The 20,054-nt window shown below is 41.3% G+C and overlaps 2 protein-coding genes across 2 annotated transcripts in view; one reads left to right on the top strand and one right to left on the bottom strand.

The window, feature by feature from the left end:
• The window catches only part of LOC308088147 (sarcoplasmic/endoplasmic reticulum calcium ATPase 2-like), a 35,436-nt gene extending 22,427 nt beyond the window's left edge, over positions 1-13,009 (top strand). Inside the window, exons 11-22 of the mRNA XM_080432521.1 lie at positions 1,428-1,516; positions 1,896-1,998; positions 2,138-2,269; positions 3,421-3,540; positions 4,570-4,788; positions 5,065-5,400; positions 5,712-5,932; positions 6,387-6,589; positions 7,681-7,766; positions 8,031-8,164; positions 8,697-8,814; positions 9,887-13,009. Coding sequence (XP_080288647.1) covers positions 1,428-1,516; positions 1,896-1,998; positions 2,138-2,269; positions 3,421-3,540; positions 4,570-4,788; positions 5,065-5,400; positions 5,712-5,932; positions 6,387-6,589; positions 7,681-7,766; positions 8,031-8,164; positions 8,697-8,814; positions 9,887-10,162 — 2,037 coding nt within the window. The 3' untranslated portion in view covers positions 10,163-13,009. The remainder of the gene's footprint in view (positions 1-1,427; positions 1,517-1,895; positions 1,999-2,137; positions 2,270-3,420; positions 3,541-4,569; positions 4,789-5,064; positions 5,401-5,711; positions 5,933-6,386; positions 6,590-7,680; positions 7,767-8,030; positions 8,165-8,696; positions 8,815-9,886) is intronic.
• A 483-nt stretch (positions 13,010-13,492) lies between these two features.
• anapc7 (anaphase promoting complex subunit 7) lies at positions 13,493-19,405 on the bottom strand. The gene is made up of 11 exons (XM_080432522.1): positions 19,185-19,405; positions 17,584-17,770; positions 17,194-17,313; positions 16,827-16,938; positions 16,581-16,734; positions 16,301-16,443; positions 16,042-16,159; positions 15,470-15,666; positions 15,110-15,334; positions 14,747-14,897; positions 13,493-14,649 (listed from the first exon to the last, which is right to left on the bottom strand). The coding sequence occupies exons 1-11, from the start codon at positions 19,283-19,285 to the stop codon at positions 14,460-14,462; spliced, it is 1,698 nt and encodes a 565-aa protein (XP_080288648.1). The 5' UTR covers positions 19,286-19,405; the 3' UTR covers positions 13,493-14,459.
• Positions 19,406-20,054: the final 649 nt, after the last annotated feature.

Here is a 20,054-nt window from a genome sequence, read left to right as displayed (position 1 = left end):
ATTCCCACAAAGGTTCCCATTGTAGTTAAAATGTACAGCATACACTTGTGGTACTTTAGGACTGTGGACCAAAATGTCTTGCAAACAACATATATACATATATATATATATATATATATATATATATATATATATATATATATATATATATATATATATAAATAATCTCATTACGTACTGAAAGTATGTAATGATGGAAAAAGCTGAGCCAAAAATAAGCCTGATGGAATGTCCATTTTCCCCTAGTCGATAGACGGCACAAGCAGCAGTGTTTGAAGTGTGGCCTCTGGCTGGAGGAGAGCTTGACTGAATGTCATCACTCCTGTCTTTACTCTATCATATGTCCTTGTAGACCAGTTGTTATGACACTGTGTATGTCAGTCCTTCACTGGGATTGGACTTTCTGACTAGCTCTTACGAAGGAGATGATGTGATGAGAGGGAACAGCATATGTGTGTGGGTGTTTGTGCTGTGGTGGAGGGGAAAGGTGAAAGTGTGTGTGTGTGTGTGTGTGTGTCCATCATCCACAGCCACGATGGGTGCTTCCTGTGGGAGCTTGCCTAGCTTCCTCCTCGAGTCACCACCACTTTCGCTCTTTACTCTGACTCCATGGTACTGTTTACTTATGGAGGAAACCAAACCCCTTCTCCTCACTGTATGTAGCTGGCCAGCCACCCACCCACCTTGGCTCTCACATAGAAATGCACACACTAGGCCTGGGCAATAAATTGATATGAGACTAGATATCATCTGCGATTTTGCATATCGTAATATCGCAATAGGGCAAACGTGTTGTCTCTTAAGCCTTGTCTTATACTTTGAAAAATGGCCAGACAGCGAAAATAGCAGTTCTACAAGCTCACAACGCATTTTCGATGCTATTTTTTAGGTTCTTGGTAAAAATATTGTGATATTTTATTTTGTCCATATTGCCCAGCCCTGACACACACACACACACACACACACACACACACACACACACACACACACACACACACACACACACACACACACACACACACACACACACACACACACACACACACACACACAATGACACTGCAGGCTGCTCCAAGGTCTTTAACAGCTCCCACTGCTCGGGCCCGTGGGGAATTTCTATGGTGTCTGGTGCCATCTGCTGTGTCAGTGCAGAAACAAACCTGCCGACTGCAGTGAACTTGATACGAGCAAACGCTGTCTGATGATGTGATTGAGGTGTTGATGTGTAGACTGTTTTTTTCAAACTGGTGATCTTCTCTGTAATGTAGCTCAATGATTCTCAAACGTTTTCATGTCAAGGACCCCCAAAATGTATTTATTAACCCATTTTGCTGGGCACCCCCTGGAACCCCCTCAAGGACCCCTGGGTTTCCCTGGACCACTGATGTAGCTCAATGTGTTTATTTTACTTTTTTTTCCCCCTTCAGATGTTCATCGTCAACCAGACTGAAGGAGATAGCTGTTCTCTGTCTGAGTTTACCATCACTGGCTCCACCTACGCCCCGGAGGGAGAAGTGTGAGTAACTCTTAACCCAAACACAGTAAACTCCTCTGTGATCATTTAAGTCTGAGAATGTAAAAGGTCCATTTGGATCCATTTTCCTTTACACTCTCAGAGTTGAATCAACTAGTATTGTCCTGTGTACCTTTTCTACCCACGGAAGACAAAATCGTAGAAGCTTAGCAGCTCCTCTCTTAAATCCAGGTGAAAGGCTGTGAAGCTCTTCAGTTCTGAAGGGCAGACATGCATAGAAGGGAGGGCTGGTAAAGGTGTATTTTTAAGCCTTGAGATGATCCAGACATGGATTGTAACCTAAACTAGTACTGTGACCTGACTATGTATTTCGGAACGCACACATACTGTATATATGTTGATGCTCTGTACTTGCCCTCAGATACCATGATGGCAAACCAGTGAAGTCCTCCCAGTATGATGGTCTGGTTGAGATGGCCACTATCTGTGCCCTCTGCAATGACTCCTCGTTGGACTTCAATGAGGTCGGGGCTCCTGCATGATCTCACCATCTTTATGCACAATCTCAAGAGTTAAATTAACAAATTTGACTATGTACTGTATATGTACTAGTGGTGGATTGGCACAATCTAATATTGTATGTATCTCCTTATCTCCACTCAGGCCAAGGGTGTGTATGAGAAGGTTGGCGAGGCTACTGAGACGGCTCTGACCTGCCTGGTGGAGAAGATGAATGCCTTTGACACAGACACAAACAACCTTTCCAAGATCGACAGGGCCAACGCATGCAACTCTGTGAGTGACAGCTACTTACCGTTTCACCTCTGAGCCTGGTGGATGGTGAAAGCTCTTCCTCAGCAGGTTCAGGGTGTTTTTATATTAGGTTTGATCTGAGAGTCCCCACACAGTCAAATCCTGAGTGTGGATTTGTACAAATGGAACTAAACGGATGGGTCGATTTGGTTACATTTGTACACTCTCGGAGTAACAAATGGATAAATTGGATAAATAAACAGGATTTTCCTGTGCATGTGACCTGAGCTGGTGGAAATATATTTTCCATTAAGAGTGTAATAGCTGTTGCTGTATGTTTTAGGGATGGGATGTTTAAATGGTTAACCATTTAATCAGATAACCGTTTAACAAGAAGAAAACCATTATCCATTTAGGACAAATTAACCAAAAATGTAATATAAATTTAAACATCGAAATAATTTAAATATTGTATATCATTTTAACTCATAAAAGACTCTAGCAGCGTTACACGCTTGTTCCTGTCTTTCAAAGTGACCGTCAGCAGTTCTCAGCCTGGACACACTAAAGCGCTTCATTCTAATGTGGGACATGCACTGCTATAGCAGTGACAGCTGAACTGCATAGTGCCTACAGAACTGCAATGTTTACTTTATCCTGTTGGATGGAGTCTTCCAACGTATGTATCAAATATCCATCGTTGCTGGCCGCCACAATCTATAATGTCAAAACAAGCAACACGTTAAGGGAAATAATCGCATTGTATTCTATATTTAAACTCTGGGTAATCATTTCCACTTTTAAAACAAAAGGCTTTGCTCCGAAACCGTAGCTGAGACATCTAGTAATGAGATGGGGGGCTTGACTGTGTTCAAGTAGGCTACTGATGACGTCAGTTGCACTACATAGTACATACAGTATGATACCCTTGCTGTGTCCAAGGCTCATGATATGCGTTGCAATGTTAATTTGTACAAATATGACGTCATGCTTCGCTTAACCGCGTTCAACACAGGATTCACCCATCCCTAATGTATATGGACAAGAAATAACAAGTTAAGAGACACGAGCCAGATGTAATGGACACTAAACTTGATAATCGTCATCACATTGTAAAGGAAGTAGAAACGCCTCCTAGATGGATGCGTGATGTCATGAATTACTAATAAAACATCCATATGTTGGTGAACCAGGTCATCAAGCAGCTGATGAAGAAGGAGGTCACCCTGGAGTTCTCCAGAGACCGGAAGTCCATGTCTGTCTACTGCACCCCCAACAAGTCACGATCCTCCATGGGCAAGATGTTCGTCAAGGTCAGTCTATTGCACCCCAGCAAGTCACGGTCCTCTATGGGCCAGATGTTCGTCAAGGTACAGCTAGAAGGATTTCTGAGAGACCGAAAAATGTATCTGTAAAAGTTTGAGAGATCAGTCTTTTTTTTTATGACATCATCAACCCCTTTCAACCAGGCGCCCCTATTGTGGGAATGGCATTATATAGGCGACATTTTTGGAAGCTTTCAAACAATTACAAAAATACAGTCTACAGTCTTTAAACTGTCACAACGTGTTGCAACACGATGCATTGTGGAGCTTGTAGATGGGCTATTTTTAAATGATAATATCCAACAAGACAACATCGTAGGCGAGGTCAGCCATCGAGGAGAGTGGTGTTAGGTGAGGGGGAGGGAGCTGAGCGGAGTGTGGAATAGTTGACACACCACTCAACAGCCCACAGGGAGGAAGATGCAGATTTTAACAGCATTTTTAACCAGCAGCTGAAGGTGGAAAATTCATAAAGACTGAGCAACTACATAGCACATTTACTGCCTAAAATGTATGAATCCTTTACAAACAATCTACCAAAGACGAACGCCCACTGCCTCTGTACTTCTGTTGCCTGTCTGTGAGCTCTCCAAGGCGGGCACAACGGTTTCCCGCTTCGCAGAGATGCACCAGACGGATTATTCTCTAGCTGAAGCAGGATTTATGATGCTGTTACTGCTGCTCTGCCTTGATTGTCCTTTCTTTCCACACACAAGAATGTCATAAATTATCATGTGTGACAAGAGAGAGATGAGACGAAAGTGTAGAACTCCTGTAGAACTAGGAAATTCAAGTGCGAAAGCCTGTCAGCTAAAAAAATTATCTATCAAAAATGTATTTGCTTATTTTTCTTTATTTACTATTACTAGTAATTACTATGACTATTATTTGTTTTCAAATTGATTTGAAAATGTGGTATTTGTTCACAAAATATTGGTCAAAACATTGGTAATCTGTGGTCTAGAACTCAAAATCATTCCTGGGGTCTAATGTTTACCTCTCTCTTCTACCGTACAGGGTGCACCAGAGGGTGTTATTGATCGGTGCACTCACGTCAGAATGGGCAACACCAAAGTGCCACTCACCCCGGGCATCAAGGACAAGATCCTGTCTGTGATCCGTGAGTACGGGACGGGGCGCGACACACTGCGCTGCCTGGCTCTGGCCACACGCGACACCCCCCCTCAGATGGAGGACATGGTGCTGACTGACGCCACCAAGTTCGTTGGATACGAGGTGAACTTTCATTTCATTATATAAGCATTTATTATCTGAAGAAAGTGCTAACCCTAACCCTATGAAAGGCTACGATAAATTCCAATGTTTACCAGATACTTTTACTATTTTATTAGCCAACAGGCTAAAAAAAAGTACTTGCAAACTAGATGTTCATATGCCAGACTGACTGGCACAAGAAACCACTCTACCAGTAATAACAGCCGGAATATTTTCCATCAAACGGTTGGTGGCTTGTGTGAATTGTGTGATTAAAACATTCTTCCCTTTGTCCAGTCGGACCTGACTTTCGTGGGCTGCGTGGGCATGCTGGACCCCCCGAGAGAGGAGGTGGCAGCCGCCATTAAGCTGTGTCATCAGGCCGGCATCCGCGTCATCATGATCACAGGGGACAACAAGGGCACAGCCGTGGCCATCTGCCGCCGCATCGGCATCCTCAACGAGGACGATGACGCGGACAGTATGGCCTTCACCGGCCGGGAGTTTGACGACCTGTCACCCAGTGCCCAGCGCGAGGCTGTCATCAATGGCCGCTGCTTCGCCCGTGTCGAGCCCTCCCACAAGTCCAAGATTATCGAGATCCTGCAGCGTTTAGATGAAATCACAGCTATGGTAAATTTTATCTGCTAATAACATAATCTGCTGTGTATAACAGTGGATAGTTGGATTATGGATAGTTATATTTGATCCTGTGTATTGGTAAATGTGTGATACTTAGACCTAAGTTATCTTTGTTGAGTATGTTGAGTTAATTTGCTGCTGACTGCTTTAATCAGTTCTAGGGATTTTTCACACAACATTTGAACATTGAAGTAAAGTAATAGGTTTTGCATTTTACAATGCTTTACAATGCTTAAAACTAAAATGACAAACATGGAAAGGTGAGGTATCATCTCTTATTATCATCTCTTATTTCATCACAGACAGGTGATGGTGTGAATGACGCCCCTGCCCTGAAAAAGGCAGAGATTGGCATCTCTATGGGCTCTGGCACTGCCGTGGCCAAGTCAGCCTCAGAGATGGTCCTCGCTGATGACAACTTCTCATCCATCGTGGCCGCCGTGGAGGAAGGCCGGGCCATCTACAACAACATGAAGCAGTTCATTAGATACCTCATCTCCTCCAATGTGGGAGAGGTTGTCTGGTGAGTCTACAGAGGGAAACAATATGAGTTGCCTGTCACACATACAGTACTGTATGTCACATACAGTCATCATGGAATTTGCTGTATGTACTAGAAGAATGGCATATTTGTGGTTGAGTTTTACTTTGGAAAAGGGAAAAAGAAAACACAAAAATATGTAAGTGATGTTAGACTTTAGGGACTCTTTCAGTTCTTGGCTTTGTGTTTGTTATTCTCTAGAGTAGACAATATAGCAGATCTGTAAGGTATGTAAGGTATTCATTGGCTCTGTAACCATGCTAAATAAAATCAGTCATATTTTGAATAACACAGACCGGTTTTAATCCATTTCTATTGAAACAAATACATTTGTTATTGACCGTTTATCCAACAACCTGACTATTTCCACTCGCTCCACTTAGCCGTAAGCCTAATGTAGTTTAGAACAATAATAAACCAGAGTCTCTCTTTGTAGTATTTTCCTGACTGCTGCTCTGGGGTTCCCTGAGGCTCTGATCCCGGTTCAGCTGCTGTGGGTCAACCTAGTGACTGATGGCCTCCCTGCCACCGCCCTGGGCTTCAATCCTCCTGACCTGGATATCATGGACAAACCTCCACGCAATGCCAAGGAGCCTCTCATTTCCGGCTGGCTCTTCTTCAGATACTTGGCTATTGGGGGTGAGTTACAAAAAAACAAAAACAATGTATTCCTCCTGTATTTCCCAGTTTGCGGACCAATAATTATAATACAAAAGTCCAAAATGATTCACATAAAAATAGCACATTATTAAATAAATGATAAAATAATACAAAACATATACTGTATACAATCCAGAAGTAGCAATTAGGAACATTTCTTAAACCATACAGTTTAAAGTAAAAACAAGACAAAGTGAACTTCCTTGGTGGTTCTATGGTTAGAACAAAATGAATGGTGTGTGACTAATGTAAGTTGGAATGTCGTGTCAGTAACATACCAGGATATGGGAATTCCATTCCGTGTAGTGTAGATCAACAGGTAGGCTGGGTTTACACCGTCAATGGAATTCCACTTCTTCCAAGATATTTTTGGGGCTTTTCTGCCTTTATGTGATAGTACAGTGTGAAGGTTGACAGGAATCAGGGAAAGATCAGGGAGGGACACGCAGCAAAGGTCTGTCAGGCTCGGGAATCGAACCCGGGACTCGCTGTCAGGCTGCAAAGCCTATATATGGTACGCGCCTTAACCACTAGGCCATCTGCGCCCTGGAAATCCACTTCTGCTTTCGGAGAATTCAACATGGTTCTGTGTATTGTCTATTGCTGCGACAGAAGGCGAAGCCAGCCAAAAGTGGTGTGAAAAAGATGAGGGACTTTTTTTGCTGAGGTTTTCAGCGAGACAAAGCGGCAACCAATGAGAAGCTCACTGTGGTGTGAACCAGGCATACACACAAAGGACATAGGGATGATTTGGACATTTTGAACACCCATTTAACAGAAGTGTTCAGCGGAAAACCACTATGAACTGTGAACTAGGCGTTAGGGGTGTGATTCCCACTGGTGCCATACATACTTACGAATGCACAAATGTTTGATACTGTAAGATACTTTTCTTAAAAGCACTAACCAAATGTTGTATGTTTACTTAATATCGCACTTGTCTCTTGTAGTCTTTTTAAACAGAGTCAGAACTATTTGTAATGCATACTTGGCGTTCAACCACATGCAATTGGCTTCTTGAATTGGCTTGGCTCTGTTATGTTAATCACCTGTCCCTGTCTGTGCCCAAGGCTACGTGGGCGCTGCCACCGTGGGAGCCGCGGCCTGGTGGTTCACAGTGTCTGAGGACGGCCCACAGATCTCCCTGTACCAGCTGGTGAGTGCCTGTCGGTGACGGCTCAAACTTGGCCGCTCTCTTTGCTCTGTACGCCCTGAAACTCTGAAACTGACTCCCCTGTCAGAGAGTGTCAGGAGCACCTTGTGAGGATCATTTGAACCAGTCTTTTCCAATCCTATAGGTTCAGCAAACCTACTGGCTAAATCAGGCTGAAGTTCTGATCCCTTGCACATGTCATACGAGAGATTTTGTGCCTGGCTGTAAACTAATTCAAGCTTTGAACTGTTTTTGCCCTCCTTTTAGAGCCACTTCCTCCAGTGTTCTGCAGATAACCCCGAGTTTGAGGGCCTGGACTGCACTGTATTTGAGTCACCGTACCCCATGACCATGGCCCTGTCTGTGCTCGTCACTATCGAGATGTGCAATGCTCTTAACAGGCAAGTTCCTTACAGATCCTGTTGGATTGTGTTTCGTTGCTAGTATGTCCAAAACCGTTCCTTTTTTATTATTATTTCAAAAACATGTGAAAATATTTTTAAACAAGCTCTACAAGCTCACTGCTATTTTCACTACTTGTATGATGAAGTAGGGCATTTTTTTTATTACGTTTTTTACGTCAGTGGCAGTATTGGTAACCGGGAATAATTACGTTTTTATACGTCAGTGGCAGTGAATGAGTTAATATGTAGCAGTGATGCTTTAGCGCTGTTTCGGTCTCATGATTTTTATGAAACTTATTTTAATGACCATTAATTTGTTATATGGCGCATCTACATAGAAATTTGTCCAAACATTATACTCTTATTTCAGTTTCATACTAATTTATTTGTGGTAGCTCACCATTACTAACTGAATACTGAGAAAACGCACCGTTGTTGATCATGTTATTTGATAGATTTGACAGAGAAAATGAGCAGCAGACTAATTAGAATGCTGCATGTGGTTACATGGTCCCTCTCCCACCCACAGTCTGTCAGAGAACCAGTCCCTACTGCGCATGCCGCCCTGGGACAACGTCTGGCTGCTGGGAGCCATCTGTCTCTCCATGTCTCTCCACTTCCTCATCCTCTATGTGGAGCCTCTGCCTGTAAGTCACACATGGGGACTGGGTGTTAAATGTTCAAAAGGGAAATATTGGTTTTGTTAAAGAATAGAGGCTTTAGTGGTTTCAGTGGGTATAATATTCAACTGATAAGGGAACGCTTGAATAGGCTCATTGTTGCACTCTAGTGGCCAAATGCCTTATTTCACTCAAAACACAGAAATGTGTTCAAATTGATGGGTGTTGCCTGTAAATGCCTAGTGTTGTTGAGACTTGTTTCCTGCTGTGACAATCCATGTCGCAATACTCAGTCACTGAGGCACTTAAGATAACTATCCACCAAATGATCAAAGTTATCTTGCTTACGCCTATTACCCCTCCTGGGGCTCAGGTTGTAAGTTATGGTACTTTTACCTCTTTATTGATAATAAACATATGTAAAATACATACATTGTCACACCATTATCAAAAGGATAAAATGCAAAAAAGCCAGTGGCTTATTTCCATTGTGGCCCTTTCATATGTATTTGTGAAAATTATGTTGTGTTGTATGATGTGATGTGTATGTGTGTATTTTGCACTTAAATCCATGCACCCAATGGTGCAAAAAGTGTCTTTGTGCTTGTCAATCCAAGCACCCATAAGTGCAAGAGTGTAAAGGGAACACTTCTCACTACTAAGGTAAAAAGAAGTGGCAAGGCCAGTGGCAAGTCCATGTGTATCAGAGACACCCTCCCCAGATTAACTGTAGGGGTTTAAAGGGACTATAAACATGGGGGGAATTGGCATAATGGGTTTCCGGAAGGTGGCTTACGGATTTCCTGGTCATTTTCCCATAGCTTCATTTGATGGTGTTCATTTGTGTAGGGTTAGGGTGCCACCTTCTGGAAACCTGTAACTTACAGTTATGCACAATGCTGATTGGAAAGGAAAAAGACAAAAGGAGCCGGGGAGAGAAAAAACAAAAAAACTAATTTGATCAAATAAATTGCTATATAAATAGAATGCATTCTCTGATTATATTCATCATCAATGTTAGCAATCAGCACGCGCCAGCCTAATTTTTTCCCTGTATATCATATTAAATTGCATATTGTCGTTTTGGTGCTCCCCTCAGGTTATCTTCCAGATCACGCCCCTGGACCTCACCCAGTGGGTGATGGTGCTGAAGATCTCCCTTCCCGTCATCCTACTGGACGAGGTGCTAAAGTTTGCAGCCCGGAACTACCTGGAAGCCGGTAAACAGTCGGACAGACCAGCGGCCAGCAAGGGCTACTGCTCCCTGTCTGCATGCACAGAGGGCATTTCCTGGTCCTTCGTGGCCGTCACCCTGCCCCTGCTGGTGTGGATCTACAGCACTGACACTAACGCCACCGCCATGTTCTGGTCCTGACTGACTGACTGATTCCAGTACTACTATTATATTATTATTATTATTACTACTACTACTACTACTACTACCACCACCCTCCCTGTGCACCCAGTATGGAGTGGATATTAACACGTACACCCGAAAACACACACCATGTCTAAACCTGTTCATTAACTCAAGACACAGCAACGTACGCCAGCTATCGTGGGAATCTTCACACACCTTGCACCCGTGTCAACAGACATGATTGATGTGGTTATTTTATATCGAGGACATTTTCTCCATTCCATTCCATTTCCTTTGATTTTTTTTATTCTTGTTTTTATTTTTGTGTACATAGGCATATTATAATGGCTTGTGGTCTGTCATATGTCTTAATTTCATATTGAGCTTCTCTGTTTTGAATCCACCCATTTTGAACGGGCATAGAGGCCAACTAAGTAGGAACCATCTATTGATCTGTACAGAGAAACTATTTTATGAAGACATTAACATTTTTGTAATTTTGGGAAGGGACGTGGGGATAAGAATTTTGACCGTGCAGCTGTGGGGGGACATGAATTTTGTTAGTGCAGACGATGCTACAGTATCAATAATAATAATAATAATAAGAGCCTATAGTATAAATTTAATCTCAGATTAAAATCCAGAGAGAGACGTGGATATATTTTGCCCTATCATGAGCACCACTCTCTGCACCACTCTTCTGCACCACTTTTTCTAGAACTCCATTTATCTCAGTCTTTATTCATTACTTTCTGCATTAAAGCCTAATTCATTTATTTAACTCAGTTATTTTCGGAGATCGACACTGTTGTGTGACAACGTATAAATTAGGCTTTTGGCAGAGCACGGCTACCTCTATGCTGTTGATATGACCATTACTACCCATTTGTCTCAGCAAACCTAGCATAAATACTGTCATTTTGAGTGTTGAGGTAGCAAACCTATCATAAAGACTGTCATATTGAGTGTTGAGGTATGCACAGATTTGCTTTCACAGTAGACACACAGCCTCTAAAACCCTCATATGCCTTCAAATTGTTATTTTAAAAAAAGAGAAAACATTTTTATGTTAAATGTTTGTCATGTTTCTTGTTCTTTGAGGGATGAGTGGGCAAAGATGTACATGTTACCTTCGTTTAATTCAAAGCAATTTTTTCTTGTTTGTTTTAATATAGACAAGTCTTTTGTTAAAACTTGTTTACTTGAACAGAACACATTCTGTCTCATTTCCTCACAGGTTCACTTTTCTAGGATATTAGTCTCAATTTACAGTCTTTATCTTAAGTCTTAATTAGAAAGTATCTTTATAATTTATATATAATGTGCACATACTGTACTTGAATACGTTTAAAGAAAAACAAAGCACCAAGAAGCTGATAATCTTATCAGCTGAGCACACAATGGACAGTGATGTGGCTCGGACTCCCTGTTTGGTATGTACCACCTAACAGGATATCTCTTTGCCACAAAATGCTGACCACCGTACTACTCTGAAAGGCTAAAAAAGATTGGTTGGTGGAAGAGTCTTGTATATCTGTATATAGCACACAAAGTAGTATCTGTATGTATAGATTTTTTTTGGTTTGTTTTTCAAAAATGCTCCATACATTTAGTTTACTCAAGCGTGTCTTTTAAATGAAATAAGATAAATGTTTAGGCTTAGGTAGGTAGACATCCCCTTGCATGTCCGCTCAAAATAATACCAGGCCAGTGAGTCTTAAAACTTGTTTTTTCTTCCAATGCCTTCCACCTGTTTGCCCACGGAGTGAGTACCTACCCTCCACCTGCATGCCCATCAAGTGTGCTTTCTCATCTTCTTTACATGGTTGCACACACCAAGCTTCGCAGCCTGTCACTACTCCTGCTAATCAAAAATCTGATCTCATAGCCTTACAATGAGAGCAATAGGATATCTTGGCTTGGTCTTTCGACATTCTTTTTATGCAAGTATGAGCGTTATATCAGCTGTGTTGTCACCGATTAGAGACCATTAACTGTAACAGGAAAATATTTGGTTTTGTTTTAGTGTCTTCAATGTCACAAAGTGCCAGTTAAACAGTGTGTAGAATAGGGGCCTTTGGTGATTTGCAACCTGGCAGAGTTGTACCAGGGAGTTGTACGGTATATGATTGTACTGCAGAGGGCCATGTTGGCAGAAAGCATTGGCAACTGGTAGAGACGCACAACCACATAACATCTTTTTTGTTGCAAATTAAGCAAACATTTTCTGCTTGCATGTGGCATGGCCTTAAACCTTTGCTTCATATGAATCAAAGCAATATGTATCTTAAATTATTTGATGCTCAGTATAGCCTTATGAGATGTTCTTTTAACCTGACCCATCTCTGTACACTGATTTTCTTATTCCTTGTCTTTCTTTGCAGCTAAGGCCAAGTAAGCCCCCCCATCTCTCAATTCCTTGCAGGATCTGCAAGGATTTGTTTTAGTGTTGTGCATGTGTGTTTTGAACAGCATCACATCTTCTGAGACCTGCATGTCAAGAAAGAAATACAAACCAGGACATGTCACATAAAATCTCAGTATTTATTTTTTTGGACTGATGGCCATAAATTGTAATGAAATGTTTGATTCGCCTATCCCGTGTCCTCAATCCTTCCACCCTCCTGCATGAAGAGCCTTTCGAGTATAATTCATTCTAAAGAGGACAGTTCTCGAGACATGCTTTGTAGACCAAGGTGTTGAGTTCATGTACAGCAATTATACAATATTCCATGGTGCATGTCCTCTCGAGTCAGCCATCTACTTTACCAGATTTGTGTAATAACAATGTATAGTATTGTTAAATGGAGTAGATATTAATGAAATGGTACAGATATTAAAAATAAGTTCAGACACCTGTCATTTTTCCTAAGGAAATACTTTTATGGGATTATGTAACATAACCAAACAGACTCTTCTGCTTTTGCACTGGATGTGCGACATGTTTAAGGCAGGTTTTGCAGTGTGGGGGAATGGCAGCGATGTGATGTGTACATTATACCATGAAAATAGCAGTCCTTTCTGTGGCGTTTGCGCCAAACTGCTGTACTGCAATTTCAGATGGCAATTGTACAATGCATCACATGAATTGTGGTTTCAGGTAAATAAAAAAGTTATACATGAATGAACTAATAGAAGCTTGTATATTTCATCCGTACATAACATTTAACTAGCTTGATTTCCGAAAGGTTTACCATCTAAACTACTGTTCTCTCTACAAGCTCAATGTGTTGCACTCCCCCAGAATAGGGATGCTAGGATTCAAGTGGTTAATTGTATAACACATTTGGTGTTTTCAAATGTGACATGTGAATGATCTCAAATGAAACTCAAAAACATGTAATCAGGGGACAGTATTTAATCATTTATTATACATTATGTACAAAATGCTATTAACATTTGTCTTAAGAGTTAAAGATTTCAAAATTCAAAGATGCAAGTCAAAGGACGACTCTCATGTCTGACACACAAAAGCAAACTCGGAGACCATTTAAACTCAATATCAATGAGCCATGATTATATAAAAAGAAATTCAAATGTAACAGCGCTAAAAGGAACACTTAGAAGAGCAGCAGAGATATCGTACATACTTATTTCACAGATCTCTACCTTCTAGCCAACAAGACAAGAAGCAAAGTTATGGCAATGTCATAGGCTTTATTCCATTACTTTAAATATAATTCTCACTCAACTTTGAACAAGTTGAGGCTCAAAGAGAGCTAAAAAAAAGAAAAGAAAAGTGAAAAAGGATTTTAAGATGCTTTCTCCAAAGAATCACTTAAGTCCTGCTGTAGACCAAGATGTGTCAATAAGATCATCCTAGAACATAAACTGGGCACGGTTACACATGCGCTTAAAAGACGCATCAGAATGTCAGCTTGAAGTTCATCATTGATGAACATTGAACAGGCATCAAAGGAAAGAAGTGCTGTGGTTGATGCCACTTGGCAGCCATTTTGCATGTAGTTTTCTTTCACTGAGCCAACAACTCCAGTGTCAGTCAAAAAAACAAACTACACACCAGAAAACCGGCACTCATGCCGACACTGCCCACCAACCCGCAAAATAACATGATAAATTGACGCGTCTGAAGCCTCGGCTTGCGTTGGCTACAATGCGTATGTGTGACAATGCCCTTAAATGTTTTATGGATGCCCTCATTTCCTTAGTGATTGTGATCGATTTACCTCTCGTATAATAGCACTGCCCTGGGAATAGGATGCCCACAGAAAACAGTGCTGTGATAGTAAAGACTGCATGGTGCCTGCGAGTGACCCAGCTCGTCTCCAGAGGCATCTCCAGTAAGCCAGGGTCACTGCATACCAAACCACTGTTCCTGATCTGCCCACTGCGCTGCTTCGCTGTCACTGCCCTCCAGGTCTCCATCCTCTCCACTGCCCTCCATGTCATCTCCATCCAGTTCTACGGTAGCATCCGTGGGGCTCTCCTCCTTCTCCATCTTCTGCATGCCTTCCAAAGACTTCTGGTCATTGGGATCCAGGCTTTTTACATGGAGACAAACAAAGATTCATGTTAAATGTGGGTGAGGATCAGACTGATCATGATGATGAAAAATATAACTGCAAAACATGTCATTACCTCAGTGCTATGCTGTACTGGTCCATGGCCTCTTGGTAATCATTAACTGCTACGAGGAAATCGCCCAGCATTCTGTGCAGGACACAATCACTCTGATTGGCTAATGCATTCCGGAGGAGAGCAATCCCTTCTTCATGCTTCTGTTCCCGACCTGCCAAAGAACAAAACGTTAACAGTCATCCATACATTTTCTTTTAGCAAGGCAATAAACAAAAATTGGAATCGTTACCCACTAATAAAATGGTAAAATGTATACCAAACCTTTGATCAAAACAAAATATTATTATTCTATAAAGAAAAAAGGGTTCCAACAGTTGACTGAAACCTGGTTGTAATGCAAAAAACGGAAACAGTCCTACATACTTAGCAGTTCTGCCTTTTTCACCACAGCTTTGGTATAGTCAGGCCTCTGGGCAAGTGCTTTGTCCAACAGGGGTTTGGCTTTTTCCTGGGTCACTGGATCTTCTAGGCACACCGTGGCAAGGATGGTCAGGGTCTGTGCATTGGCTCCCAAAGTCTTGTAAATGTTGTTGGCCATCCCCATTGCCTCTCGAATTCCATTGGATGCCAGGTAACAATCAATTAAACCTAGGTGGGGTAGGGGCCATTATTGTAAAAAAAAATGTACTGATATTTAATACAGCTAATAGGGGTGAAGTAGTGCTTGGCTTCTTTCAAGGGTACAACTTGATAGGAAACAATTACTTGTAAAGCATTACTTGCCTTCATAGCAGTCCAGGCGGCATGGTGCCAGGCGCATAGCTTCTCTGAAATGGATGATGGCCTCCTGTACACGGCCCATGTTTCTCAGCGCTGCCCCCTTCAGGAGAAGGGCCTGAACACTGTTACTATTCAGTTGGATGGCCTTGGCACCCAGGTAGAGTGCACGTGAGTAACGCTTGCTATAAAAGCTATGACAACTAAACAAAAGACAAGAAAGACATTTAATATAAAATGCTGTCTAGTGAATTATGTCACAACCGGCACAGTAAATGTATGCAGCATTGTTATACAGGAATAATATTAAAAAAAACATACAGCTATGATTCTTTGAAAGACAAAGGCAAAGTCGATTCTAAATACAAAAACAAGCACGTAAATCATTTCAAGAAACTAAATAAAGTCTGGTTTAACGATGAGGTCTGTAACTGAAGCCTTACATGAATATTTATACAACTCAAGCATGTCTGACAGTGTGACTTTGGGATGAACAAGGTTCTACTGTATCCTTAAAAAAAACAATAGTCATGCTTTGTCATTTTTAAAATCAATTAAATATTGATCTGCCAACTCACCCAGAAATGACCCAAGGCTCAGCATGCTGGTCTGAGATGTTAAACAGTCTTCCTCCCAAGACCTCAACATCCTCCAGGTGTCCTTCCCTGGCCATCAGGTAGCCATACACATCCATACCTGACAGAAAATGACATATTATAAGATCTGCCTTGAAACCTGGGTCTCCAGCTGGAATCGAGCCAAAGACATTGCAATTATGTGAGCATTGCACAAACTCAATCGGCCAGTGAGGCAAACAGTACTCCTGCTGCACTGTACCTTTAATTAAATATGGATCCAACATCTGGGCTTGCTCAAACCTTAGGATGGAGTTCTTGGTGTCACCTGCCCGGAAGTAGACATCTGCCAGGCTCACCAGCAGGTCCACGTTGTCCCGCAACAGAGACTTCTTTTCCAGAGAGCTGAGTAAGGACAGGAGATAGAAACAGACGCCCATCTTAAGAAGTGATGGAAGAAAGGTGTGTCCAAACAAGTCACTGTTATGACACAATTGTCTTATAACCAATCACTCATTATGGAGTATTACTAAACTGCTCACCAAATGGTATTGATAGCTCTGTTGTTGTCCCCAGCGTGTATGAATGCATACGCTTTGATCCACACAGAGAGCCAGTCCAGGTTGGGGATACTCTGGATTACATCCATGGTCATGGAGGCCACTTCAGCTCCCTTCACAGACAGAGACAAGAGGCCTGCAGGATAGAACACATTTAAGTATCCCTGCAGGGACTGCGGTGTTGACAAGTGCAGACATGTCCAAGTATTTGTATAATAATAATAATACCAATGATGGCATCCAAGGCAAGGGGGCACTGTCTCAGGACCTCTTTATAGCTGGTAACAGCCGAACGCTCTTGGCCAGCCTTTCTGTACAGGTTGGCAAGCATCATGTTGATCTGACGAGTGAAAAAAAATTAATTAATTCATTTAAATTTTCATTTAGAACTATTAATGTGACAAATAGCACTAAGCGTATTCTGGATTATGCAAGATATATCAACCTCAAACAAACTGGCCAATACCAGAAATTAACAGCCACGTTTACAATTTCACCAGGCAGGAAATAGAATAGGACATCCAATGATAGTTTATTACCTGCCAGTTGGGCTGGCAGAATATTGAATAAAACTTTTTTTTGGTAGAGAGCCTACCTTAGGAGTTCTCTGTCTGGATGGAATCCCGTCAAGCACAGCGATGGCATCTTTATCCAACTTCAGGATTGTGTAGCATTCTGCAATCTTATATTTCACCTCAATCTCTGAAGGCAAGCTCTGTGAAATTTTTAAAACAGACAAATTCCTATTTTGTGAAATATATATACAGTTACTCTAATATTACATGTGCCATGATAGGAGATTTTGGCCATATCAGCCCCAGACCATACCAGGAACACAATTCCATTTCCTTACCGCCAATATTGTGAAACTGATATATTGGAAAATATAATGATAGGCTATGCAACGCGTTAATATCACCCAGCCCTATCACAGATTATTTTAAAAGGTTACATATGCAATGCAAATCAAAAAGACTCATATTACCTGAGCCTGCATGTTGGAAGCACCTCCACCAGTTGATGTCCGAACTTTAGATGTTTTGCTGATCACCTTCTTCTGCTGCAGTGCCATGCTGTACTTACAGGCAGCATTGCGGTACTCCTTGTCATGGAAGATGGCATCAGCATGGTAAACTAACAGCTGGTACTTCTGGGAAGGAGAGAATAGTTCTCTGTAATAAAGAGGGAGAAGGATATTAGAAGTCAGACTGGAATCAAGCATTGAGTAAATGAAGTCTGCACACTCTTCTATGCGCCTAGTTGATGTGTGTGATCTAGAATGTGTGATTCTTACTGCTGTTGCTGCTATGACACCTGCATTTCCCCCCAGTTATGAATAAAATGTGTATCTTGTCGTTTCGAATCAGCGGTAAGTGGGATGATCATGGACTGACATTTTTGGAAGGGAAAACCTCCCCCCCCCCCTTATTACAGACTGTTTGGGAAATCAGCAGGCAGCTACACTAAATAAACAGTTGATTATGATGAAACCTTCAGGCTTCACAGTTGATCGTATTCCTAGGAAGTGATATATATATACACTGCTTGGAGAACAGAAACGTTGTGTATGTGTGTTAACGTTTAGGTTACTCCAATATGTTAAATCATGCTTTCCACCAGGTGCTCTTGCTTGATCAGTATTTATGTCTGAAGTCAGAAGTGTGTTGTAAACAAACACATTATGTTTACATGGGCTAGCAGCAGTGGCAGAGGGAGTTAAATTCCAGCAAATAAACGGATCTCACATGCCTGTTTGCAACTCAGTTCTACCGCTTTCAAATGAACATTTTTGGAAGGAAAAACTAATCACATCTTATTCACCAGTAAGTGAAAGAGAAAAAAAACATATCACAACATAATACACACACATATTTATAATTTAGGCAACTGCAGGTAGCCAATATGTATTTAAAATGTAGGCAACCGTTGCCATCTTTGAATATAAGCCAATAAAATAACGATAGGTGAATTTTCACCTACATAATTACAGGCTGTGGGAAATCCGCAGGCAACGTCACTAATACAAAAATGTCAACTGTTAAAAGCTTTACACCAAGGCTTTGTAGTGGCAGGTGCTCTTGCTTTATCAGTGTGCATGTCTAAAGTCACAACTCACGATTACAAATTAAAGTTGTCACACAAATCATTAATTTGCGATTGGCGTTGAACATGCAATTTTTGTTTTTAGGCATCATACTCACAAATTGCACATGGGCAGATATGACAAATAACTTAAATATACAAAGAAATTACTGACAATCATTTTATATACTTTCAAATGTATTTTAAATAGCGGAAATAGCTGATATACACGCTTAGAACATCACGAAGTGGAAAATGTAAGAAGATTTTCCAACATATGATTATGACGATAAAGCAAAAAATAATCGCGATCATCTCAAATGATTACGATTATGTAATACTTGCGACGGGCCTAACACATATACATGCGTTTGTTTATATTGTTTATATGCGTTTATACATTATGTTTACAAGGGGGGCTAGCATAAAGCTAGCATCCGTGGTTAAGAGAGAGTTGAATTCCATCAAATAGACGGATCCCACATCGCTGTGTTGTTTACTTACGGGTTGTTGTTGCTCATAGTCAGCAACAAACTGCTCATGATCCGGACGTTGGAGTGCAGGCCCGCCGCGCTCATGTCCCGTACATGATCTATCACGTTCATAGTGGATGATGGTGTGAATAAAGGTGTTATACTATACTTTGAATCACTGTTGTTGGCAGGTATTAAGTTTGTGATGATTTCCTTAAAAAACAGCTAACGGCTGGCTAGCTTCTCACTGGTGGATCCAATATGGCGCATTTTTTAAAGCGACAGGGACCACAGATATCCGCATTCAACCGTTGGCCTTGGCAAAAAAAAAAAAAAGATCTACAAGCTAACGATGCGTCGTTAGCTTGTAGATCTGTTCTTTTTGGCAAGCGAGATGGAGGCAAACGAGTTATATGATGATTATATTGACTACATATAAATAATGTCATAATTAATATTACATTGTGTAATACAGTATTGTAAGTGTTTTATGCCACACTTTCTGTACATATTTTTCTTTTAGATTTTTTACTCGTTTACATGATGTTTTTGCACATTTTGTATTATTGTTTGTCTTTAAATGTTTCGATGAATTTAATACACAGGACCCCAATGAAAACAATGCTATGGCAGATGCCATGATTTTTTTTTGAGCAATCATGATTTGTAGCCTAAGGTAGTGGCTCATAGGAATAGACTATGTGACAGCCAGGAATAGTTTGGTGACCACTCAGTACAGGCCAGGGGTCTCTCCACCTATTTAATAAACAGAAAATACATTTTCAGCTGGGTTGCCAATCATCAGCCAATCAGGAAAGAGTACCCAGTAATGTCAGATTTGGCTCAACAAAGGGAATGAACTCGTTCTCATGATATTCATCAAAAATGTGGAATGCCCTAC

The sequence above is a fragment of the Gymnoscopelus braueri genome, assembly GCF_963280865.1.
Source record: "Gymnoscopelus braueri genome assembly, chromosome: 7".
Classification (NCBI taxonomy): Eukaryota; Metazoa; Chordata; class Actinopteri; order Myctophiformes; family Myctophidae; genus Gymnoscopelus; species Gymnoscopelus braueri.
The sequence above is the reverse complement of the archived record's forward strand: the minus strand, read 5'-3'. Positions and strand labels throughout refer to the sequence as shown.